General features: G+C 44.3%; 1 protein-coding gene across 5 annotated transcripts in view; it reads left to right on the top strand.

Annotated features, from left to right (window-relative positions):
* Positions 1-2,887: 2,887 nt before the first annotated feature.
* The window catches only part of LOC3291411 (optomotor-blind protein), a 134,468-nt gene continuing 110,747 nt past the window's right edge, over positions 2,888-26,608 (top strand). The window contains exons 1-2 of one of the 5 annotated variants that reach the window (XM_061655794.1): positions 2,888-3,756; positions 9,781-11,147. In XM_061655794.1, coding sequence (XP_061511778.1) covers positions 10,552-11,147 — 596 coding nt within the window. In that variant the 5' untranslated portion in view covers positions 2,888-3,756; positions 9,781-10,551. Of the gene's footprint in view, positions 3,757-8,579; positions 8,651-9,780; positions 11,148-26,608 lie in introns of those variants that run through there. The other 4 variants (XM_061655792.1, XM_061655796.1, XM_061655795.1 and 1 more) reach the window with 4 other exon arrangements.

Genomic DNA, 26,608 nt, shown 5'->3' on the forward strand with positions numbered 1-26,608 from the left:
TAAGGCTTATCAGTCGTATCTGTAACTATAAGTCGTTTCACCAAAAAAATTGTAAAATTCACCACATTGTAGAATCAAATTAACATCTTTTTAAATTAATGTTTGCTCAGAAAACAAAATCTTTTTTTTACAATATACAATATAATTATATATTCTTATCCTAGTTTTGCTGTGTTTACTTGCAAATGACTTGCTAATCAGATTATTGTATTTTAATTTGTACTGCACAAGAGTCAAATAGCTACCAAATGAATCGTAAACATATTGCCACTGAACAAAAAAACATGTTTCTGAACATCATTTTAATGAATTAGAACAATAAACCGGAGTACAGTATTAGTTTTATTGTAAATGAAGATCTCCAGAGCAAGGAACAAGTTTGCGGCAGCTAACGCTGCTAACAACATCACTTCATTTCCGTTCATTTACCGCTTTAATCTACCTTAGCATTTGAACTCGGCTCAAGTAACTTGCAGCACTTGAAGCAAAACTGTTCTTGACACAAAACTTCTTCTCCACCGTCGAAAAAAAAAACAGAACATTTTCTCCTTGCACTGCGAAACAAAATCAAACCCATTTCGTTCTCCGTTTACGGAAAACGCAAGGAAATGGGAAAAATTATCCTGCTATCGCAATGATCTCGTGCTCTATGTACCGAACCAAACACGGACCACCGCTGCGTACCGACCATCCGTACCGGGCACGATGCTGGGTGCGTCTGTGAGCCCGTTTGCAAAACGGCGACCGCTCGCACATCGCGCCCAAGCGGATGAACCGTGCTAGCCGTCTCGCTTACTCGCACGCGGTGCCATTTCTCCCCTTGTTTTGCACAGTCCTTGGCTTGCTTGGCAGATAAAAAAAGAAGGCGTGGTTTGATGCTGCTTGTGAAGCGGCAAAGCATCCCGCAACGATTCCTATCGTGCACTCTTCCTCACACGCTCTTCGTTCGCTCGACTGTCAGCGACACGAGTGGGGTTTTCCCCTTCCGCGGATGGCGCGTTGAACCGTCAGTGTGAAAATGAACCTGAAAATTCGACGGATAGTACCATAATAGTGTCTGTTGGGTTGGTTGTGGTGGAGCACATTTACCCTTTTCCGAGTGGATGATTGACGATTTGGCGTAAACTTGTCTACTACGTAAAAATGAAGAAAAGGGAGAGAGTGTGTACTAAAGAGAGAGAGAGAGAGAGTTGTAACGCTTGCAGGTATGCTGATGCTGTAAAGGCTTTCGCGTGGAAATTCCCTCAAACTCTCTCTCTCTCTCTCTCTCTCTCACTCGAGAAGCGTACTTACACCGTTTACTTGGGCGCGTTTGAAAAGGCGTGAAAATTTACACCAAACCCGAACCCAAAAGACAAACGAAAGAAACGGTGCTGTGGAGCTGTTGTGGGTGAATGTGGTGCTTTGAAAGAGTTGGGGAGGAGGACACAAATGCGTTCCTTAACTTACAGACAAGCAATTTAATTCAAAATTGCGTTTCTTTGTGTTTTTTTTTTCTTCTCAGGAAACCCCATTTTTGTAGGAGAGAACCTTTCCTTTACTGGCTACTGAAACCATTTCGCAGAATCGCGCCACAATAGTGCCCGGTAATCGCTTCAACCCTTCAAGTGTGTATCGATTATTCTTCCGATTCCGCTCGCTGCGTGCTCCGTATCTCCTCGGGCGGCAGCCGGTTGAAGCACCATCGGCGCCGAACGCAACGCATCGGAGCATCCTCGATGTAATTTTAAAATCAACACCTTTCCCGGGCGCCCGCTTGTTTCCAAACAAATTTTAACACTCTCAAACACTGCCGGCTGGTGGTGACGAGTTGGGAGAGGAAGGAGGGATGATGCTTTTGCGGGTGGCCGGACAGCGGACGAACCATTAACTGGGCGCCTCCACCTCCACCCAACCTTTGCGAGTACTTTTTGTGTGATGGTGAGTGGTGGGGAGGGGGGGGGGGAGTTGTATGTGGGGAGAGATGATTTTCTTCCATCGCAAACACCAACACACATACACACACGTACCAAGAAGAAGCAGCAGTGGTGAGTAAACGCGAGTGAGAAAATGAATGTACGCCTTCTTGGATACGTTTTTCCTTCCTTCCGCACCCATTTACAGCTCTATTTGAATGTGTGTGTGTGTGTGTGTGTGTGAGAGAGAGAGAGAGAGAGCGAGCATGCGAAGTGTGTGAGTGAGCACGAGCGAAAATGAGGTGAGCAGCGCTAAAATTGGTGGCTGGCGAGCGGCGAGTGAGTGTGCGCGCTAATATCGGCACCAAACGGGAATCGTCTTGCCGCTTTCCACGAACCACCACCATCTCTCAAAAAAACACCCCCATTCCTCCCGCTTCCTCTTCTCCTCTCTTTCTCCCCCCCCCCTCGCGTGCCCTCACCTTGCTGTTGAAGGTAGGAGAGGGAAACTATTTACTCTCTTCACCCTCCTTGGTACGCTTTCTCGCTCACTCTCGCTCTCTGTCTTTCGCTCTCGCTCTTTCTCTCTCTCGCTCGTTCGCTCGCTCACACGTTAAATGCCGCTTCGGCTCGCATTCTCTGTCTCACCTGTGTGCTGTCCCGTGTGCTGCTGGTGAGCCGCACGTCACCTTCGGGGCTCGAAAACCAACACCAGAAAAGTGCGCGCCTTCGATTCACACTCTCCGCCTGCGCCTGGTGGTGCCGCGCCATGTTGTTGTATCCCCCTCTTCCCCAGTAGCTCATCCCGTCATTCCCTCCCGATTGTGGGGTTGAGTTTTGAACGGTGATAACACGCACGGGGTGGGGTAGCAAGAATGAGCGTAATGAAACAACCCTCCACCCCCCCATTCCTGGGATTGTGTGGGTCGGAATTGGGGGTTGGAGACGGTGGGTTTTTCGTTTGGAAGTTGGCAGGCGTCTGCTAGCGACGCGTTTTGCGACAAAACGGCGACGATGACGAGCCGCGGCCGAGACTGAGCGAATCAGTGAGAAAAACTCGTTCACCGAGCGCGGACAAACACGCGACACGCGACGAACGCTACGAACGCTACCAACGGCACCGTCAGCCGGAACCAGCAAGGCTTTGCGATAGTGGGAGCCCGCCGCCGTTTGGAAGCTGAAGCGGCGTGACGAAAATCCCACGAGCCGCAGCCCGATCGACGACGACCGTGGTGGAGTTGGATTTTTGAGAGACCGTGTCCTGTGTGCTGTGTGAACTTTGTGTGCAGTTTTGGTGATGAATGGTTAGATATTTTGTTACTAGTTGCATGGAAAAACGGTTGCAGAAAATTGATGAAAATCATTAAACCGAAATAATTGTGTGCATTTGTCGTGAGCGTTTAGTACCAGTACGAACGTGACGATTTCGGTTAATCGTTGTGAAATTGTGCAGCAAAAGTAAAGGCAAAATAGTGCGCAAAAGTGAGCAATAGTATGCAAACAACATTCAATGCCATCCACTATTGTCTAAATGAGCGAAAAGAGTGTCAAAAATAGTGAAAGAATTACTTTACAGTTACACTCTACTGCCTCGAGAGCATTTGGAAGCGACAAAAAAACCTGTTCGACGGAAAAAAGATAAAATAATTTAAAAAAAGAAATTAATAATGCAGCGGAAAGAATGTGAGTGATAAATAAAAATGTTTGTAAACCATTCTGGAATTGCATCAAACAAACAAAACAGTGAAGCGGTGTAGTGACGCAGGCGAGCAATGTTGGAATTGTTGCCGATAAGATAGCACGAGAAAGTGATTAAATAAAGTGAATGCTTTACAGTTGTCAGTGGAATTGTTGAATGAATGTAAGTGTCTGGTTGGTATGTTAATTTTTGGTGAATTTTTATTTTAAGTAGACAAGCACTCTTGGGTCATTTTTCTATTTTGATAGTTCAGTTCATTTTTTAAGAATGTAATTGAGGCATGTGAATCATTATGTGCTCTGACTGAGGGATAAATACATTTAAAAATATCGTTTTTAAATGGAATGTTTTCTTAAAAACAAATTCTTAATTATAGGAATTTTGATCTATTGATTAGCATTATTCACACAGATTAGAGACATTGCATTGCTAACACAAAGTATTGAAGCTTTGGCCTTGAATTAGGTGCGCTAATACGGAATTTAAAAGTAGTAAAATTGGATAAATTTACTGGAAGTACCTCCATTGTACAATTTTTAATTATTTTTTTCTTATGCTTTGTACTGATTAATCTTCTTGCTGACGTCGTCTGTATGATGCATCACAATGGATTGTTTAACTTTTACTTGACGATATATAAATATTCCAGTAAAGCGTAAAATCTACAACTTTAAGTTTCAGCTTATTTCACATCATGTATAACGGCAAGGATTTAATTTCAAATAACAAGTCATTAATTGCTTTCTTAGAGTGGAAATACCTTGAGAAGTGCATCAATCGGTAGCACAAAAAGTGTTAACAATAAGGCCAGTAAAAAGTCGCCACACAAATAAACAAAACAAGTAATAAATTTTGATAACAAATTTTACTGAGAATGAATTAACGTAATTGATGAAATTATTTAATTAAAATTTCTTTAATTATTTCAATGGTATTCACACTTGATGTATAAAATATCATATCAAATCAGTTTAAATTTTAGATTTTTTACATTTTAGAGGATTCATTTTTGAGAATATCAAACAATGGTTTATTCTATATGATCAACCATATTACGGCAATAATAATCGATTTGGTGTGACAAGAGTAAGAGAAATAAGCATTAGTGGAAGTTGGATTCTGACAGGAAATAAGCCCGAAAATACATATGTACACAAAACACATTTAAATCACAAGCACACACACAAACACATTCACAAGCACAGAAACCAACTCAAACCACACGAACAATATTGCGTCGTTGTATCCTTAAAGCTTTATTAAATGCGGGTAAAGCATTAAATAAAAATAATAAAAAAAACTACATACACACACCGTACATGTGTTTGTATTTTTGGACCGGAAGCACCACACACAGAAAAAGGAAATAACCTTTTTTTTCAAAATCGAGAAGATCAGAGAATCCATCACCATACAAAAGGCGGGAAAGGTGGATTCAATGGTGCGGAAAATAGGCCCTATCCTATGTGTTCGGCCTGTCGATAGCGGAACAAACCGATTCCCGAATGAATCGAATGCTGTGCTTGAGTTGTGCTTGTTTCTGTGTAAAGAGTAGAAGAAAAAATTGGATAAACAAAAAAAAAAATCATAAAAACGATTAAAGCAGAGCAAGGAAAAATAACACCAAAAAGGAAGAAAAAAATATGAAAATTGGTTCCAACAGCTACCGAAGCATCAGTTTTTGCCGACGGTAGATGGTTGTAAAGGTCCTATTTTCTTATTTGATGTATATTGTGACATGAACTGAACAAGAATAAATGACCTTTTTTTAAATAATATTGTTAACAATACACATCCTGTCCAAGAATGGTATTGTCGTGTTTTTTGCTGGCGTTTACATACTACCAACCGGCCTTAAAGCGATTGCAACACGGAAAAGCTCAAGTGCTGTGTGTCGACGAGTGTCGATTTATTCACTCGGAGCTTAACTCCCACTTCGGGGTACCCGAATCGTTCATCACACTTTATGTTCGTTGCTTTTTTACTGTAAGGGTGTTCTGAAATGAATTACAAAAAGGACGAAAAAACACTCGTTTACTTTGGGAATACACAAGGGTCATAAAATTCGCTGCACTAAACACAGGAACACAGAGCAGTGCGGGGGAAAAGACAGGAAACACCGTTCGTGTTAAATTGTACAAAGCATCAAGCATCAGCAATAGGAATGGTTCGCTGTGGTTAGCAAGGATCGCGAGCAGTAGCCTCCAAAAAAAAAAAGGGTGGTAAAAATGGTGGACACCTCTGGCGTTTTCAAACATAACACCAACTTTGTGTGTGCGTGTGTGTGCGTGTATGTGTGGGGCAGCAGCTCTGCAAGCTCTCCGTAAGGCGAAACATAAATAAATGCCCGTAAAGAGTGTGAGCGCACCAAAAAAAAAACGGCACTTCAAACCTTAAAAACATACACACGCTCAAAGAAATGTAAAAAATAGATATCATTGTTTGGATGTGTGTGTGTGTGTGTGTGTGTGTTTTATTTAATTTTTCCAACTTTTTGTGTTGAGCTTTTGGTCAGCCACTTTTCCAGCACTGTCCCCAGCATTGTTTGCTTTCATTCTCTTATATACACAATTACACAAACGCACACACAGTCACACTTCCATCAGACTTCTTCTTCGCTGTGTTGTGAGGGGCGCGCGAGTGACCCGCTTGCTATCCTGCTCACACTACAGCACGAGCTCACCGAAAAGCACCGTGCAGGGGGGGGGGGAGGGTGAGTGTCGTGTGTGCCACAAGCCCGATGGAAGTAAATATTCCGCTCGGCCTGCTCAGATGCATCCCTTTCCCGTTGTGTCGCCCGCTCATTGTGTGAGCGGGACAGCACTCAAACGGTGCTGGCTGTGTGTTGGTGTGAAAAAATGGATGTGGGAATGGGGATGTGGGAATGGGGGGGGGGGGAGAGGATGAGTTCACAATTTCACACCCCTTGCATGTGTTTGTGTGTGTGTGTGTGTGTGTGTGTGTGTGTGTGTTAGTGGGAAACGAGATGAAAGGAAACTTGATGTGTGAAGCAGCATCCTAGCAGAGAGCGAGAGAGAAAGAGAGAGTTTTTGTGAGAGTGAGAGAGATAAAGAGAGAGAGAGCGAATAGAAGCAAATGAGCGTAATGTGTGAAAAGCGAAGAAGTGTTGGTGTCACCTAAAGCTTAACACGCTCAAAGTGTTTGTCCCTCTCCCTCCCCACTCCCGCCCCACCCCTTCCTCCAGTTTTCTTTTGGAACTGGTGAACTGATGCGATGGTGATTGGGAAGGTGTGGAAGAATGAGAGGACGACGACTGGCCTCTTATACGGTTGGTAGGAAAAATCGCTCAATTATAGCCAAGCGACGGAAGCAAGACGGCACTAGCCGCAAGAACACAGGACACAAGAAGAAGACTCCGCCATTGGGGGATGGTTCACAGACACACACACACATGTACATGGAGGGGATGGAAATAAGGGAAGAAAAATATTGTCACCAAGAAGTTGGGCTCACATTCAGCAAATGCACCACACACAAACACACCAATGTGATGTGATTGTACATAGGGTAATGACAGAATAGAGAGAGAGAGAGAGAGAGACAGAGAGAGACAGAGACCGAGAGTGTTTGCTTTGGTGTTTGCTCCAATCTGAGCTCCAAAGCTGTTTGATGTACAAGGTTCCCTTTAACGCCTTCGCCACCACCTTGGCGTCTCCACAAAGCCTTTTGGAAGTGTTGGCGCAGGGACACCTTTCGCACTAGTCCGCTCCCTTTCCTTGTCCCCGGTTGGCGTATCAGGGATGTCCCGTTGATGTCAGTTCCAGTGTTACATTACAAGACGAAAGAGAAAACGCGTCTTTTGCAGCCATTTTTGTGCTCGTTTAACAGTAGTTTGTTAAGAAAATAAAGAAATACAAGACAAAACCTCATCCATGTTGATTGCTTAAAGTACTCCGTACTTTTCTAAGAAATCGCACGTTCGCGAGAGTGTTTTATTTACCTTAAAGAAGCATTTGTGCGCTTTCGCACAAAAAAGGGTTTCCCCTTTCGTCTTGAAGAACAAACAAAAAAAGGAAAATCGCACCACTTCCCAAGAAATGGCCCACACCGTTGGGGCTGAAGAATGCTGACTGCAAAGCTCCTTCCGCAAAGCACACAAAGACAGTTTCGCGGAGTGGTGGGTAACGCAAAGAAAACGACAAACCAATCCGCGACGATTATGACACCACTTAGAGGGAGTGGCCACCGCAGAGAGCGTGCGAGAGAACGAGATGCCAACCCCTACAATGGGTCATCGCGTGTGTGTGTGTGTGTGTTTGTATGGGGGGGTGTGAAATTTAAATCTCCCCTAAATGCGGGAAAGAGAACATGTCACCCAATTTCCCCCTAAAAACGCCATTGAAGCTTTCCTTTCAGCCTTTTGGGTGTGTTTGGGTGGGTTTCGAACACAGAAACAGAAGTAAAGAGAGGAACAACCAACAAAAAAAAGGTTTTCCATTAAACGGGTGTGTGTGTGTGTGGCTAGAGGGGTGCGGCTTTCAACACGAAAGGTGTCTAAACCGGCACCATCGTGTACACACACTCGCACACACACACACTTGCACGCTATGTACACGGTGGTTGAAAACATCAAAACCCCTCTGCAGCAGCAACAGAAGAAAAGGGTAGTTCGGGCAAGTAACCAAACAAAAAAAGGGAAATACAAAAACCCCCGTCACTCACCAATACACTCACGCGAGCACACACACACACACACAGTCGTGAGACCGGTTTTGTGGGGACGTGTTGTTTTTCCCACCTTTCCTCTTCTTCTGCTCGGTGGGCTGGTGTTGTTCTTCCCTGCCATATACCATCACAACATTCACGCACACACACACTCAAACCACCGCTTCACGGTCCAATGGGAATGGGTGTCGCATCGTATGGTGCGACGGTGTTGGTGCGACTGGTCCGTTGCTGCGCGCGCGTCTATGTGTGCGTGTGTGTGTGTGTGTGTGTGCGAGTAAGAAGAAGAAAGCCGCCGCCGTGGTGTGGTGTGGCTGTTCATTCATTTACCAGCGCACCATTCACTCATTCTAGAGTCGACCGGCGTGAGGTTCGTATCGAGGCGTGCGCGTGTTTTGCGTGATTTTGCGGCCGTTGGCGCCGTGTGAGTGTGTGTGTGTGTGTGTGTGCATATTTTGTGTGTGTGTCCCTGTCCCTTCCTCGGCTACTATCCTCCGCTAGCGTGTCCCCTCTCCACCTCCCCTCCTACCTCCCCAACCTACCCTATCTGAGGGGTGGGTTTGTTACCGGATTTGTGCGTGCATGTATTTTGCGCCGGCTTCGTGTGCGTGTGTGTGTGTGTGTATTTGTGTACGTGTATGTATGTGCATTTACGGCACCCCTCGCTCCTCCGCTTCCACTTCCCCGTGTCCTGCATATCCTGTTTTCCGTTCCTGGCCGAGGATCATGGCGTAGTTTTGTTGTTGTTGTGTTTGTTTCGTCGTCTTCGCCGTGGTTGTTGTTGTTTTATCGTGCTCGAGTAATTATTTTTGCACACCTGGATTTTCCGCGACCCCGACTACAGTGTGAATTGTTTTTCAAATGTTTTTGTTTTTCTTTTCGTCTCTGGTGATGTACTATTAAACGAAACTATTGTGCGTTTGTGTGTGTGTGTTGCTTCTGTGTGTGTGTGAATTTTATCTATCTGTTTACTGCAATTTGTGCAACATTTTGATTCGAATATTGATACCACAACTCCATTGCTTTGTAAATCTATAAATTCGGGCAAATTGTAAGAAAACTTTTTTTAGATGTATTTCCTTGAAGGGGACAAACAATCTTCAAAAACAAATAATAGTGATTGATTAATTAGCATTTTCGATAAAGAGACAGCAATTTTGGAGTTGAGTCTACAGTCTGGCTACTTATGTAAAATGATGAGATTTTAAATGGTTAAACATTCACTTACTTTTTGCGTAATTGTGTAGGCAATTATAACGCAGATCTGTAGCGTTTTTTTTTTTATTTTGTATCCTTCGTGCTTTCATCAGAAAACAAATGATATTGTAAAAATAATAGTAACATCACCTAAATCTAAACAATTACAAAACAATGCAATCAATATACATTTCCCATAAAGGCATCAATTATTTAAAATCTTATTAAATGCTATCGCTAGGCTACAACGCACAATTTTGTACTAAATTTCCTTTCCCTCCCTTTATCATCCATCCGAAACAGTGCTTTCAAGCCGATAGATACGCGTTGGTAGCTGACACAGGGCCTTCTACGATCCACCCCCAGCAAGAAAGCAGCGGTGCTACAGTGTTTTGCAAACAAAACATCGAACAACGCGAACGTTTAAAATCAAAGCAGCCGCTGCAACCGCGGAGCGCAGTGTTCGGGTGGTGTTCTTATTGAGTTTTGTGATCTCTTCCGTGCTAGAATTCAAATTGTGCTGTGTAAAACAAATAGTGTGTACTCCAGTACTAGTGTCCGGTGTGGGCGCAAATCGAAGCACAAAACAGTGTTTGTTTGCGGAAACAAGGCGAGAAATAGTGTGTGAAAAAGTGTGCTAGAATACAAAATGGATCGAAAGATTATTGAAACGATGTGATTAGTGGTGGTCTCGTGTCGAGTTGCTTGTTGTCTGCCCGTGTGCCGCCTTCAAAGTAGGCCAGCAAGCCAAGTGAATTGGTTTTTGTAAACGAATTTTGTGCGCTGTGGTTTGATATTTGTGGCAATTTTGCGTAGCCGAACGGTGTTGGTGTTGGTGGTGCCCAGTGAATTGATTTGATTGTGAGGAGAGTGTTTTTGTTTGCAAGCGCGCCAAGTTTACAACAACCGGTCGAACGGCGGTGAAAGATAAAACCCACCCAGAGCCTCCCTGCCGATTCCGGAGACATCCGACCCCCAAAACCGACCCCCCTGGTGTGACGGGAGAGACACGGCCGAGCCGAGCGACACCCCGGTGACCCGCCCCCCGACCCGATCGATCCTGGTGATGTTGTAATGAGATACGACGGCCAAGAACTGCTCCAATCTGACGACTTCAGTAGGCCGGCGAAGGGAATGGCCTATCATCCATTCCTGCAGCTACCGCGACCGACTGACTTCAGCGTCTCGTCGCTGTTGACCGCGGGCTCGCCGCCGTCAGCGCAAGCCCAGCAGCAGAACTCGCCGGCGGCGGCCGCCGCAGCCGCGGCCGCTATCAACATGGCGGCCACGGCGGCCGGCACCGCGCCGCCCGGTGCGGCCGGCGGCCCGCCGTCCTACTTCCCCGCCGCAGCCCTTGCCGCCCTGTCCGGGGGGCCTGGCGGGGCCGGACCGCCGCCCTCCCATCTGTATCCGGGGGCGCTGCTGCCCAAGCTGCCGCCGCACCATCCGCACGCGCACCATCCGCTCGGCACGGCCTACACGACGGCGGAGGACGTGGTGCTGGCGGCGGTCGCCGCCCACCAGCATCATCCGGCGATGCGGCCGCTGCGGGCGATGCAGCCCGAGGACGACGGTGTGGTGGACGACCCGAAGGTGACGCTCGAGGGCAAGGAGCTGTGGGAGAAGTTCCACAAGCTCGGCACCGAGATGGTCATCACCAAGAGTGGCAGGTAGGTTTGAGATGGTTTGGGAAAAGGGAATGGGGGAGGGGAGTTGGGTGGGGGGGGGGGGGGAGGGGGGAGGTACTGTCCTCGAAGGTGGGGCACAAGGTAGCATCCAACGGGGGGAGTCTGAACCGGAAAGGAATGAAAAGGGAAAGAAGTATTCCCGGAAACCGGTGAGCGGTGCGATTTACCGACGGCATTTTGACCATGCGTGCGGCATGTGCGGTTCGACGGCAAAGGTTCGTCGTTTGAGACGCATTGAAGAACGCAAGAGTTTGGAAAATTTAACATGGCATGATGATGTGCATTTGTTGACTCGGTGTTTTTTTATGTAATGTCAACAGTTTTAAAATACTTTATTGATAAATCAATTGCTAATTTATGTTTGTCATTGTGTCATTGTGTCGTGATGTCATTGTGAGTATGCTGCTGCCTTCAAGCAGACCTGTAATAATCTAAAATAGCGTTGTGTTTTAACCCGCCCATCCATAACTTCATTTGATGAGTCTATTGACATAAAAATAGTTTACTTAGAGAAAGATATAGAAACCATTATAGCCAAATATCCAAATATAGAAAAATAATGAATCTTTTTAACGGTTAAACTATAGTGCTGTTGTTGATAAATGCAAAGAAAGCATGCTGAAATTTGTGTATGAACTTGTGTGAAGACGCACTACATACAAGATATGCGAAAAACAAAACAATTAATATGTGATATGACTTGGAACATTCAGTATTTTATGTGATGCTAAAGAAATGATGATTATTTCTTTTAATTATTGTATTCTTAAAAGATTGCTCAAAAATGTCATTTAAATTATGATCACATTAAACGAAGAGAATTCATTTATTCTCATTATCCTGTAAGGCATACCTCGAAAAAGTATGTTGTGAATTATTTGTTTTTCACTGTATCATTACAGTTAACAAAATGAAAAATTATGCCTTGGATGAACACTGAACCTTGAGTATGATTTTTTAAAAAAGGATGTCCTCAAGAAATTGCGTAAATCGGAACGATTACGAGTGCTTATAATTATGTGAAAAAAATTTTACGTGAAATGATATTCACAATAAAAGAATAATGATCGTGTAAAATGGTGCTTTAAAATTTTATACAATAAAATATGCTCAAAATTGTATTTCTACATTATATAATGTCAAACATTTTTGTTCTTTCCTTGACACTCAACTGCATCTGTCAAGCTGTGGATAGCAAAATTTTTGTTTTTAAATTGTTGCGATACAAAAATTAGAACACAAATGATTTAAACAAAGATTTGATTTTGTTAAATGAATTCCTGTTAGTCGTATCTCTGTTATTTTAGACAATCAACTTTATATGTTGATCACTTATCAAAAGCCACAAAAGAAGAACAGAAAGGAGTCAAAAAATCATTTCACTGTTTGTGATCAACTCCTTCACAGTTGCCATCCACAAACGGCGCCATACACTTTGGAGATCCTTGCACCTTCCATAATTACAGTACACCGGAACGCCAGTTGTCTGACAGTTGGCACGTTCTATCGCTAAAAGCGTTCTTTCTGTGTCTTCCTCGCAGCTATCCGCGGAGGCACAATTTTCTCACCACACCAACTTAAATTGTACACTTTCGGCTCAGTACACCACCTTGTGTTACGTTTTTTCTTTCGTGGTGGTTTACCACACTTAGAGCGTTAATTTAAATGGCCTTTCGACGGCTGTAATGATGGGCCGAAGCATCGCTGTACATCGTCTACAGTTTCGGGACGTTTTGTCTTGCCTCGATTCGTTTGCTAGGCACGAATTTTTCTTCACTTTATATCTCCTGCCTGAATCTAACACCTACCAGGCACTTCCACCCTAGAAACGCAAAACTCAAGCGCAAGTCAAGTTTGTTGATTGTTTGCACCAGGTAATCATTGATGTTCGCACGCGGCCCATCGCGTAATTTACTGGCGCAAAAACAAATTCAACCCACCTCAAAGCCCAAACCTCCCCAACCAACTGCAAGTGTAATGAAATTGAAAATAAAATCAGCACTTCATACGCGGATGGGGCAGCAGAGTGTGTAGCAGTTGCAGTTGCTCATCGCTGGCACAATCTCGGATGGGGATTTGGTGAAAGGTTAAAGAGAGGCAGGCGCACCGGGGCACAGCCAGGAAGGAACGCACGAACGAAAGGTACCACGCGAAAGCAAATAGGGCACGGGGGGCCAGAGGTCGATCTATTGCTTCTGCGGCCTGGGTCTTATCGTTACTGGTTTGCTGTGGTGTTTTTGAGGTGTTTTTGATGATGTGAATCGCGCCCGGCAGCTTTGATAGGTGGCGATAGCTGCGACGCAAACCAACGGGCTCAGGATGTCAATGTTGCTTTTCTCTGTTTTGCAAAGGCTGCAAATTATGACGTCCTAACGATTAACGTGCTGCCAATGCCGGACAGTAACAACACCAACAAGGAGTGCTTATTCTTGCTTGCTGTTTGAATTGCCCGACCTGAATTGGAGCATTATTTGCACCTTTATTGGTGGTGCAAAGTTTTATTTACATTGCTTCTTATTCTATCCGTTTCCGCTTTCGGAGAAGATGAGGTGGTGTTCCCTGTAGGCAATAGGAACCAAAAATGGTTTTTAATATTTCTGTTTGAATTGTATCCACACAAAATGGTTTCTATTGTTTTCAACGAGGCAACGGCGAATAAAAGAGTGTGTGTTTTGTTTTAAAACTTGCTTAAGCTTGTCCTTAACCTTCAACCTTTGTGTAGAGCTTGGGTGATTGTTTTTCATTGATGATTGGTCAATAATCGCCCGCAGCGAGTTTGGGGCTGCCAAATATCGTTAAACTGTTGAGAAGCTTTGCGTGTTTTGCGTTTTCTGGGGTTTTTGTTTTTTAAATTATTTAAAACAGAAGATGGAGAGCTAAAATTAACGAAGTTTCTATTAGAAAGTTTATTAGAAACAATTCCACAAAAATGCTGTTAAACTAAATTAAATAGAGAAAAGTTAATTTAACATTTTTACCATTGAATTGCTCTAGAATAAATTATTATTTTATCGTTGTATCGCCGTTTGTTCAGTTGCAGTGATGAGTGAATGATGTTGATTTATTTTATTATTTTTTTTACTTATAACTCAACCATCAAAACCCAACGTTCAGGACCGGGTGCAAGCGATTGTGCAATTATTGTGCAACCTAGTGCACTGAGCGGTGAAGTGATCTTCTTCGCTCCACCTCTATCACCTCACACCCGTTTCACAGTTCCATCCAAAACACTATGATATGCCGATGGTGATTGGTGTGTGTATGTGTGTATGTTTTTTGTTCGATTCGGTTCGTGTTAAATTTCCAATTTTGCCACATTTTGTTCGTTTTGTGTTCGTTTCTTCTTTTTTTTCGTATAAAAATTTTATTGTACCTTGTTTGCACAGAACTACCGGTGATTTTTCTGTGTTTTAATATTTTATTCCTCTATTTGGAGATGTTTTTTTTTTAAAGATTGCAGATGCGTTTAGTGTACTCAGGTACCATAAAAAACACACACATTGCAACACATTGCTAAGTGAAATGTGTTGGTGAATTTTTCATATTTTTCAACACCCTTTCACCGATGAATTAAATGTTTTCGAATCACCCCCCCCCCCCCCACACACACACACACACACACACACACACACACACAGTTATTGCTGTGTTATCTTTGAACAAAAAACAAGGGCAAAAAATGCATTTCGATGAATCGACGCCGAGAGTGTTGTTATCAACGAGAAATGGCGGCCCTTTATGTACCGAATTCACAGCAACAAAGCAAAACAGAAGAAAAAACAGCGTATGTGTGTGCGCGTCTGCATTTGACACTAATGGGTTGCGTATAGGTGTATGTGAGCTTTTTCACATTTGGCTCAAAATATATTATCCATTTATATTTGCTTGCACAAATTGCTTGCACCACTACCAAAAAAAAAAGACATTGATTTTTCCCGCACACAACAAGCGAAACAAAAAGTAAAACAACTTTGCACACCGTGGTGAAGCGTGGAAAATACGATCGAAAGCGATAAATAAAATGGAGCTTTTCGAATCGTCCGGAAAGCCGCCTGATGAAGGTGTTGGGTATTTTTCGTTATTAATTTCATTTAACGCTGGCAGAGGGTGTATGTATTTATGTGTGTTTCCTTTTGCTTTTTACTCTCAAAGCCATGAAAAAAACGAAGTTTGTGAGTGGCACGGTTTTATATTGATCTTTTTTTTTAAGTTGGATGCTTCTCCCCCCACACGTTTCGATACTGCCGGGTGTTGATGATAGTATGGATTATCTTTGAGCCATCCTTATGGTATCGATTTTGCGACGAGTGAGAAAAAACGTGCTATTGATACCCTGGCCCTGGTGGCTGGTTGCTGCTTCTGTGTTTGTATATTATTATCTCGCAGCCCTGTAGGGGCGATAAGCAGAGCTTAATATAATCCCATTTTGTACGCGCGAAGAAAATGTAGCAAAAATAACGCAAAAAGCGCTTTATTCCTTTTCTGAGGTCCACAACACCGTACAATGAATTGGGCATGAGAATGAAATTAAAAATCAAAATGTCCCCCAAAAAAACCCCCATCTTTGCAGCAACGTACAATTATCGCAATATCGCTAAACTCTCAAGCCCAGGGCAGGTGTTTGAATGATAATTTTATCTCTCACCATTTCTAATGCGCTAATTCGCCAGCAGCGCAAGATCATCTGCAAGGTTGCTTTTGTCTCCACAATGGAACGAAACGAATGGAAGGAGCACACAAACAAAAAAACGTACAATCTCGACGTAATCTTGATGACAGATTATGGCCACAAAATAAAACTAAAACAGCAACTCATCATCTAACACTGGGTAGGGAAAGAAGAGGAAACCTACAAAAAAACCCTGACGGCAATGAAAGCAATTCGAAGCTCATTAGAAAGTGGCTCGTTAACAGTCATGGAGCCAGTGCCGCTTTTCCACGGTTTTGAGACATCGAGCTTTGCCTCTTTCTTCCCTTGAACCGCTCCCTCAAATACAGGAAGCTAATTTGGATTATGTTTTATTGCCTGAAGATATGTTTATTTGTTTTGTTTCTTTGCACCTCGCTCTCCCTCTCTCTCTCTCTCGGCCTCTGTCTTTGTTGACGCAAACACATTCTAATTGAAGGCAATGTATTGCGAAAGTTAATGCTCGCCGGTGAAAAGCTTCAAACAATTGGAACCGACAAAAAAAACCGTTTAGAAGCTCAAGTGGCTCAATTTGTGTGTGTGTGTGTATGTCAGTGTGGCGTTTGTTTCCAATCGTTTCCAACACCACTTGCTCTGGCGCTTTTGGTTGTTCCGTTTCTGTTTCTGCCATCAAAACACCCGGGCAATGTGGCGGCTTCCAGAGGGTCTACCAATTAGCAACAGCCGACAGCCGAACAACTAGTACGACCAAACAACCATCCAAAACCTAATTACAACCAATTTATGTAGCGGTGGCGTGGCGTGGCGTGGCCCTCTGCCCGAATTTGGGTGTGACGTCGGGCGGCGGCGTGGCGTGCTGTTGGGAAATAATTCACCTGCATCATTCAATGTTTTGTTGTTATTTTTTCTCTCGCTCTCGAGCCGCAATTTCCCAAGGTGCTTTGGTGGGCCGCAAAAGGATATCTCTCACACACTGTGCCTATTTTCGTAGAGCCTCCTTATTTTGGCACCTTTTTTCGGTGGATTTGGGGTCTCTGTTGGTGTTATTTTTTGTTGTTGGTCCATTCTGTACACCCGCCCATCACTTCTACTCAACGTCTAACAGAAATTGGACGAAGGATGTTGGGGCTGTAGATATGTGCAACAAGCGAACATGATGCGCGCCCATACACGTACTGTGAGTGTGAAGCTAATTAGACGAGCATCGGCAACGGGTGTTTCGATGGGCCTAATTGTGGTTGGCGTGTGGCTGTCGTGTGATTTTGAGATGTTTTGTTGCTTGTGCATGACAAGTGATGTGCTAAACGGAGTTTTGCCGCAGCTATAGGTGGCTGTCAAGGCGGGAATGTTAAGCGCGAGGCTTTCACAAAAACCTTTCACTGAAGTTTTAAATAGTGGAAATAGACTAGCGGAACTACAAACAGTGGAAAAATACACAATTTTAATACATTGATAAAATATTACGGCAATGAAAGGTAAAGCAGACTTAATAAACATTCATTTTTTGATCGAATGGTCTCGTAAAACAACACGAATGTTGTGCTTCGTTGGGATAGCAAATTGATTGCAAATACATTTCCATCCTTATCACTCCTTAAAACATTCTAGATGATAATTGAACCAATATTGCATTTTATAATCGAGTCGAGTTGATTTTTACGCCATAGTGCAATCAATTTTTCCATTATTTCTAATCAGTTCATAGGACTTAAAACCGCTCTTTTACTGCAACAAACTCCATTGAAATGCGTCTTGAAGTGCATTTCGTCCTATGTTTAACTCCTGATAATTGTAAGCCAATGTATATCCTCTAAAGACTGCAGAGGGATACTCTCCGCTTAACCCGAACTCAAATTTTTCGTTTAAATTCTTCGTTGAAAGCTGAAAGAATTCATCGACAACCTTATCAGGTTTAACTGAATTAAATGGCTTCATGTACGGAGCTGTTGCACAATATCCAAACGAATCAAGCATTACTTAATTATCAGATGAGCAAAATGACAAAAAAACAGAGATCAAACACCCCTGTCCACTTAGAATCATTTGCTCGTAAAGCCATTTGCTGACACAATTTCATCCATGTGGTAGCTGCTCCTTCCTTAATTCGTCGTCTTGTACTCACAGCCAGCAAGCAAGCTAGTTCTCGGACTGCAAAGCGCGTTTACAGCGAGACGAGACGCAAATTCAGCACAAAGCAAGCAATAGGATCATCCAGCGAAAAGGTGCCAAGCGTCCTGATGCGCTTAAGTATTTACTCCTGAGTTTAAAAGAAAAAAAAAGAGAACAAATTAACGCTTACTTTCAATTTTCCACTCATTTCATCTTTCATCTTTTTTCCCTCCCCTCATTGGAAGGTTTTTGCAGAGGTGAGGGGGAGTGGATGTTTGAATTGGAGGCGGTGGCGTGCGGCGAAAAAGTTCCAGTGCAGCGTTCTGAAGTGTCCTGATACTTGTGCCCAAAGAGAGGGAGTTCATGTGAGGCAGTAGAAAAATGGTGTGGCTTAAGTTTTCCATCCCCCCCCCCTCTCTCTCTCTGATCCCCTTACTGCCCAGGCCTAACTCAACATTCGCGGTTGTATGTGCGGCTAATCGGGCGGCAAAATCAGCTTCAGCGTGCCTCATTTGCTCTAATATCCTGGATTGCCGTATCCGCTAGCCGGGAGGGAAAGAGATTCTTGCCCTCCAGCTGCATGTCTGTGGTTTTAACTCACGCACACCTCTTCCGTGTGTGTGTTGGCAGCCAGTTGGCAAACAGCAGTCGGGTCTTGAAAATTGATTATAAATTCATAAAATAATTTGTTGATCCTATCGATCATAGAACACACACACACACATGGGGAAGAGAATGAGAGAGCGCGCCCGAGCGGCCCAGCTCCAGTTAGGCTTTGAGGTTGCATTCCTTTCCACACCCCAAAACCCCTCCGCTTGCTCTAATTTCCACCTACACACACATACACACACACATACACAAACACCCAGTAGAGCCTGCTGCAAAGCCAAAGCCACTCGGTGCTTGAGGTCGGCTAATGGAGCAAAAGTGCGAACCCCCAGAGCGAAAGTGTTATTGATTTAGGCTTGCATTGTGAAATGTGCGCGCGTTTTTAGCCGCCCATGTGTGTGTGTGTGTGTGTGTGCCGTGGTGGCCTTCGAATGTGTGGTGGTGGCCTTTCGTGGAAAATGCATGCTCTCCCACATGCATGGATTAGCGAGATGCACCACCACCACCACCACCATCAAGCACGGAAAACGTTGGACTTTTGTTCTACATGCTTCCGGATGCTTTCTCCCAGGCGAGTTAGTGCGGCAAGGTTACAAACCATACCAACGGGGACAAACATACATACCCATTCACTCGCTATTCTGCTTCAATGGCACATTTTCCAACCCTTCTACAGACAGGGGGAGAGAATAAGTGAGGGGGGAAATGTTCAGTTTTGAATTTTCCCGCCTGCAGGCCAGAATCGTTCAATTTGTCGCGTTTCTCTCTCTCTGCCTCACTCTCTATCCCTCTCTGTTTCTCTCGCTTTCTCTCTTTTTGAATGCATTTTCCATCTACCAACCTCCGTCCTTTCCACGCCTGAAAACCAAACAGAAGACGGGGCAACAGGAGGAGCTTGGAAGTCGGAATTCGGTACAAAAGCCTAACTTCTCTAGAGAGATTGTGGTATTACAGGAAAACCCGTTTTACGTGCAATTTTTCACACATGCTCATGGGCCACTCTGTGGTGTTGTGTTGTGTGCCACATCCGTGTAGAGATGACAGTTGTAGTTGTGTGTGTGTGTGTGTGTGTGTGTGTGTGTGTGTGTGTGTGTGTGTGTGTGTGTGTATTTGTGTGCGGCTTGCCAAGGAAATTCTTCCGTAATCACGTTCCTCCGCCGAAGCTGACGTAGCTCGGGGTACCCTTGTTGGGTGGTTTTGTTTCTGACTTATTTTTGTTAAAGCCCGTCCAGCTGATACATGCTGTTTCCCTGCACTCTCTGCAATTGTTTAGCCTGAGCATTTACACATAAATTGAGAGAGAGAAAGAGAGAACGGCGGCAGGCTCTTCCCTTTTGTGCGGCAGGTGTTGATCTATTTAAAAAGAACACTCAATTTGATTGCTTTTGCAAGCATGAGATGGTTATGGTTCCGATTTTTTATGTTCGCTCTTATTGGAAAAAGGCTGATTATAGTTTAATTTTTTTTTCTTTCATTTTTAAATGATGGTTTTGTTTTTGGTGTCATTTTTTGTCATCAATTTTTATTTATTTTTTGGTTTTTCTTTAGATTTTTGCAAAACAAGGCTACATACTGTTGTTAAGTGACTATGTTACATAGAAAACAGTATTTTTTTGTCTAGAAATACAGAATTCAACAAGGCTTAACATCGTGGTGCAAGGCCTTTAAAAAAAAGAAAAAAAAAACATAAACAGCACGGAGTAAAAATTCATTCATTCCATCAGTCCACACAAACTGACACTCATGCAATAGCAGCAAATATGAGTCACCAATACCACCAACACTGTGCCAACACACGAGCAATGAGCCGGTGAAGTGCCGGTGGAGCCCTTTCCTACTGTTTCCGCTGTTTGGTATATTGTGCATTTTCTTCTCTCTTTCTCTCTCTCTCTCTCTCTCTCTCTTTCCCTCTCTCTTTGCTACTCTTTTTATCATTTCTCATTTTCGCCACCCCTCTTCAGCCCTTTTACTCCCACAACAACCACCCCCTCGACTACACTACATACACACACACACACACACACTTACTTTCGGAAAGCGCATGGGCGCAGTAGGTGTTAAAATTTCTTGTCCATAAAACAGTTTTTAACACCCTCGCATAATGATTAGCACTCTCACACAGTGGCTTGGGGCTGGCAAAACTTTTTTTTTCTTTTTTGCTTGTTGTTGCTTTTCGCTGCCCCTTCCATACCCAACCCTTCCGGCTTCCGGCCCCGTTCCCGCGCGCTCAGAAGCTTTGGAGCTGCGGCGCGATTTTATGCATTGCCTTGAAAGAAATGTGCACTACACTGGCGCTGTCACTGGCCACCCATTGAGTGTAACAAAAGAGGAAAAGGGGGGGGGGGGGGAAATGGGGCCTTAAGTGCAACGCCTTCACCTACCTTTCCTCGCGAGTGAGTCGTCGATTTTTTCTGCTGATTCAAGCACGACGCGCTCTGCACGTGATGTGCCGTGGTTTGCTGCCGGTCGACGTTTGGGGAGTTTTCCAGCATTTTTTTTTGTTTCTGGCTCAAATTCTAATGTTCAGTCACGGTGCACTCGATGAGAAGAAGATGGGAAGAGGGGGTTACAATGCATCGCGAGATATGAACATATGAGTGCACCGCACCCGGCACGGTTTGCAGCTTGACGGGAAAATGCATCCACGCTTACTGCAAACTGTCACGACAAGCGACACGCAATGTGCAACGTACGGTGAGGAACGGAAGAAGGAACTGATTCGAGCCCTAAAAGAGTTCTAATTAGAAAAGGTTCGATTAGTGGACAAGTGAAGAGTTTTCTGAAGGAAGTTGTTGTCATACATATAACCACAAAAAACAACGAATGTTTCGCAATGGTTTTGACCTGACACCTTACCAACCAATTTCCAGCAATATCCAGCTGGAGCAATGTGTCAAACATGATTACCGCTCGTTGTACTTTTTCCAATTGGCATATCAACCTGGGGTGGTGGTGCGAGACGAAACATGCCCCGCAGGTCCGTACAGTCAATGCTTAGGCACGAGGCAGCGAGGATTTTCGGGCGTTAATTGCAAAGCGCATGCAAACGGTGACGTGACACACTCATGACGCGCCTTGTTGCATGTCGGGTGAAGTGGCAAACCAAGGGGGAGGGGGGGGGAGAGATGTGTTGGTAGGACTGAACTCCGATGAATAGAAAACATAATGAGTGCAGCATGTGCGGTTAACACATCTCCACCCTTCCCTGGGGATGGCTGGGTACCACAAAAGCAGCGAAACCGAGCGAGACGGCAGCGGCGGCTGCATCGTAAGTCGGCACCAGCATTTGCGTATCGTATGTCACCCACCGTTTGGGCTCCCTTCCCCCCGTAGGAACCCGTAGGAAAAAGTTTGTTTCGATGTGTCTGTGTGTGTGTGTGCGCTATTTAAAAGAAAGGTGTTTTTTCCTACCAACCAACAATAAACCAAACACAAAAACGCATTGGCTTGGGATGTTTCATGCAAAGGTTTTGCAAAGGAAGGGATGCTATTGTTACTGTTAGCAAAAAAAAAGAGTTATAGGAAGCAAACATTTAAAAAAACGGACGCGTGTGAGATGTGTTGGTGCGAGCAATTAGATCTCGTAGTCACGCAGCACAAGTTGCTCATGGCTGGCAACACTGGCTCTGAACTACATGTCCAGGGTCCCCGGTTAGTTGTGATCCGGGGGGGGGGGATGCGAGCTGGACTGCAAATTTGCAATTCCAATATTGCGCCACGGTGGTTATGTGTGTGACAGACAGCAAGATTCACGGCCGATAATGAATGGCCGCTCGAACGCAGACGGAGCAGCGTAATTTGATTAATGTTCCGATAATTCTAAGCACTGGTCAGCAAGCTGCTGATGTGGTGGTTGTTTTGTTAAGGCATACAGTAAGTTTGTGTGTGTGTGTAGAGAAGAATTGCTTGGTGTTACTAGGACATTACACCAAGCTTGTCTCTAAAATGGATAGAGTGATGTGTGGCCTCTGGAGCTAATTAAGCTCATCTCCAGGTACTCATCAAAATCATGTTGAATCGTTGTCAATTGTCTATTGGCATAAGAGCTAGTGATGGAAATAATCACCTATGCAAATCAATTAAGATTACAAGAGCTAGAATGGTGAGTTAAATCTTTAACCCATTATTTAGGAGTCCAGAAGAACCATAGTCAGCGGGGAGCATTCTATCACTCAGCGAAACTCAATTCTTGAAAGAGTTCTTCAGCTTAGGATCAACTAAACTCAGATTGGGTGAGTTAAATCGATGTTCATGGAGTTAAATCGCTCGTCCAAGAGTTATTCAATGCCACGTGAGTGAGTTCCAAGTCAGCCCAGAGTGTTCAATCGCTAATTGTCACTTTTCGCTCCGAAGCGTAATTTAGCTCACGATTTTTATATATCATTGTGAGAGAGTTTCTAGCCATAGTGGATAGTTAGTTAACTCATGATTTAATTCAACTCATACGCTGGGAAGTGTTATCACACAAACCACACAGCTGTGACTCAATATGCATATCACTAACTTCTTCATGTAAATCCTTAACTTCTTCATGTAAATCCTTAACTTCTGACGAGTAAATCTTAAAAAAAGCAAAGAATAACAAGAAACACTTGATTAAGATCAATGATTTACATAAATAAGAGTAATATCTTAGACCACTTGCTGTCTCATGTTTAGCTAATGAATGTTTGGCTTTGTAGATTAAGTATATTGAACAACTATTGTTCCCTCTTCATAAGAATTGGTTCCAACTTCAAACCTCATCTAAAATGTCAAGAAGTTCCACACCTACACCATATGCTAAGCATTCTCCTAATGAATCGCACACGTTGGTTGAAGCGATTGCGTGCTACGACAAATGCGGAAGCTTAGACTTGCCTGCGTATAAGGAGCCGCCAGCTGCCCAACACGGCACAGCGTACGCATCGGTACGCAAATGAAGTCGCTTTGCTGGTTGGATACTTCCGGAAGTATCCGTCTCGTCTCTTCGCTGGATGAGGTTTGGTTTTTCGATACCCCGTGTGTGCCACTACATTGCCCTTCGACGTACACTTACAGGCGTACTACTTTATGAACCTCATACCCATCAACTCGTGTTGATGGTGCTGTTAGAGCATAAAAATGAACAATATACAAATATATATAAAGTTACCGGGACCTCGGGGGCCACGAAACGTTACTCCTACATGCGATTTGTGGGCTGCTTTTTTTTCTTTTTGTTTTCGTTCAACGTGTCGGTGTGCCGGGCCGAGTGCCCCCGCCGGCAGTACCGCCGCTGACAAACGGCATAAAAATTAAGCAGCTGTCAGGCGGGAAATCGGTAAAATAAAGACGCACAGCACAACCTACGTACCGCGTCCTTTCCACCTTCTTGCGGTTTGAATTGAGTAAAAAGAACACAAATACATATACACAAACGAGCTGGTAATAAAAGAGCGCCAGGATATCGGTAAGGTAAAGGCGAACGAAAATTCGAGGCCCCCGGATCCCGGCGGCTTCACCTGCTCCTGTGTGCAGGCGAATGCCGGGGATGCAGATTTTGCACACACTAGCGTTGGTGTGTTTTGTTGTTGTTGTTGTTGTTGTTGTTGTTGTTGCTGCTCCTGATTCTGATGTAAAGTTGTTCACCACAGATGGGAAGAAAAGCCCCCTTGAACACACAGGGCCGTATGACGTCGGGGATTTTTCCATGAAGGGGGAAAGGGGAGGGTAGGTTTGATTCAATGCCGGGAGACATCTAAAGGACAACCGATGTCTTGAACCCCGGTAGATTGACAACTATTGCTGCGGCTTTGGAGCCGGTCGGTTTTCTATGTTTGAGTATCTCTGTTCGTATGTGTGTGCGTTTTTCAATGCTTTATATCAGAACTGCAGGTCGGGCAGGTCGGCGAAAAGACAATGCATTGAACCAGTCTCAAACGTGCGAGCGAAAAAAAAAGGTAAAACACGCACACAACGCGCCATCCGGAGGAGCAGCACACACAACCCAGCATCGAAGCTTGTGAGCAGCATAGAGAAAAGAGTGTGCGGCTGCCAAAAAAAAAAAAAAAAAACAACCGCCTGGCCAGCCGGGCATCATCCTTCCCCCCTTTTTCGCATCGCCAAACTGTAAAACGGCGGAGACCGGCGGCAAACGTGTCCCAATAATAAGCATATCATTTTTCATATTAGCTTCCTTTTTCCCGAGCACAAACAAAAAAACGAAACGGCACATAACCCCCGACCACACCCGGCATGATTGGGGGCATGTTTTGTGTGTGTGTGTGTGTGTGTGTGTGTGTGTGTGTGTGTGTGTTTTTGTGTATGACGTGCACATATATTCACATGTGTCTGTTTTTGTTGCTTCGATTTGTGCATGTTCTCTACATTCTAGTGTCACGGCTGTGTAGTTTTGGCTGGTTTGTGGTACATATTTGCACACCGCGTTTTGCAAACTTGCTTCGAGCGCACAGTGTGTGAGGCCCGTCTGTGGCTGTCTGTCTGTCTGTGTGTGAGCTACTCATTAGGGCTGGACAGGCGTTTTGCCTGGTGTGCCGAGGTCACGAGGAGGGCCCCGATGCGTAAGTATGCGATAATTGTAGCCCTTTTATACTGCTGCTGCTGCTGCTCCATTCTACCCTTCCTACGAGGTGAGGCGTCAAATGATACGGTTACATTGTTGTAAGGCGCTGGGCCCCTTGTTTCGGGAAGTGTCGGAACAAGCGAGCGCCCGGTGGCGTTTCCCCTTTTTTTCTTGCGCATATACACACACGAACCGGACGGAACAAGATCGGGATATCGGGTGAACCTCATGCGTCAGCTATGTGGCGGTGTAAACATGTAACCTTAGAGAGGAGAATAAAAACATTGCCGAGTTCTCCGAAATGCTTTCCCGTTTATTGTTCTGAGAGATCTTGGTGAGGCTTTAGAGCATATTTCAACGCCTTCTAGAGTAGTTTGCACACCTTTTCGAAGGTCATAGGCATGTTTTGGTAATTTCCAGTTCCTACCGAAAATGTACTCGTGACCTACAAAACTATGATGGGATTTGAGATTTCCACGTGGTTTTCTTGCTGTCAAACGGGTTGACAGTGAAGGTTTTAATGAAAGACTTACTGGGCGGCCGCCAGGGACCCCATAAGTTTGGAGACCCCGTGGATGTTTCGTCCAGCATATGTAACAATTGATAGAGCAGTTCCGGGAGTTCCTCCTAAATTATCCTGAGGATTTAACATCAAAGTCTAAATCAACAATATAAATCAAAACTCCAATGTTTATCTTCATTTCCGGAGCATGTCATAGTATAACTCGCTGCAACTCGCCGTTTTGGACCGAGCCATTCCAATTTCCCGTGAGAAAGTATAAGTACACTCATCGCTTTGCTGTCCTGATCGTATCATGCTCGAGTTCATCACCCCATTGCCATTGTTTTTATGAAAAACGCTGTTTCAGAATCAATGCACTAATAAGCTCTTAACGCACGCATATCACGATCGTAACCTTAAAACAATACCAGAACCGTCACCGAAAAAGCTCCTCAACAACTTCAATCAGTTTCTAAACGAGCTTGAGTCCCGGCACTGATTGAGTTGTCCCCCGCGTGAAGTTTGATCAGAGCCCCGATCGATCGTATTTAAATGCCACCTTGTCGACAGCAAATTAAACAATGCCTTATATTGTTTTACCTTTTTACCTTCTACTAACAAAACCAAAAAAAAAAAAAACGTAAAAAGATGCCCAAAATGATGCACCCCAAACCCCTAAAAGTGGTGTGGCTCCATATGAGCAGAGCAAACAAAATTTATTGGCACAATCTCATTCCATCTTATTAGCACCACCAAATTGGCATGTTAAGCTCGCGGCCGTACGGTTTAGGTGGAGCGTAAGTTTTGGACCGGGGTAGACCCCGGAGCATCGTAACCGCAAGATAGTGGAATGAAGAGAGCACACCAAGAAAAAAAAGGAGGCACTGTGGAGTCCGTGTTTGGAGTTGTGTCGAAATTTTGTTGTCGATTTAGAATCTGTAACGGAAGCGGGGATGCATGGTTTCACTGTGCACTGTGCTGTGGCTCATCAATTTGTTATGATTTAAGGCGCTGTGGCAGAAAGCCACCCA

The sequence above is a fragment of the Anopheles gambiae genome, chromosome 3, assembly GCF_943734735.2.
Source record: "Anopheles gambiae chromosome 3, idAnoGambNW_F1_1, whole genome shotgun sequence".
Taxonomy (NCBI): Eukaryota; Metazoa; Arthropoda; class Insecta; order Diptera; family Culicidae; genus Anopheles; species Anopheles gambiae.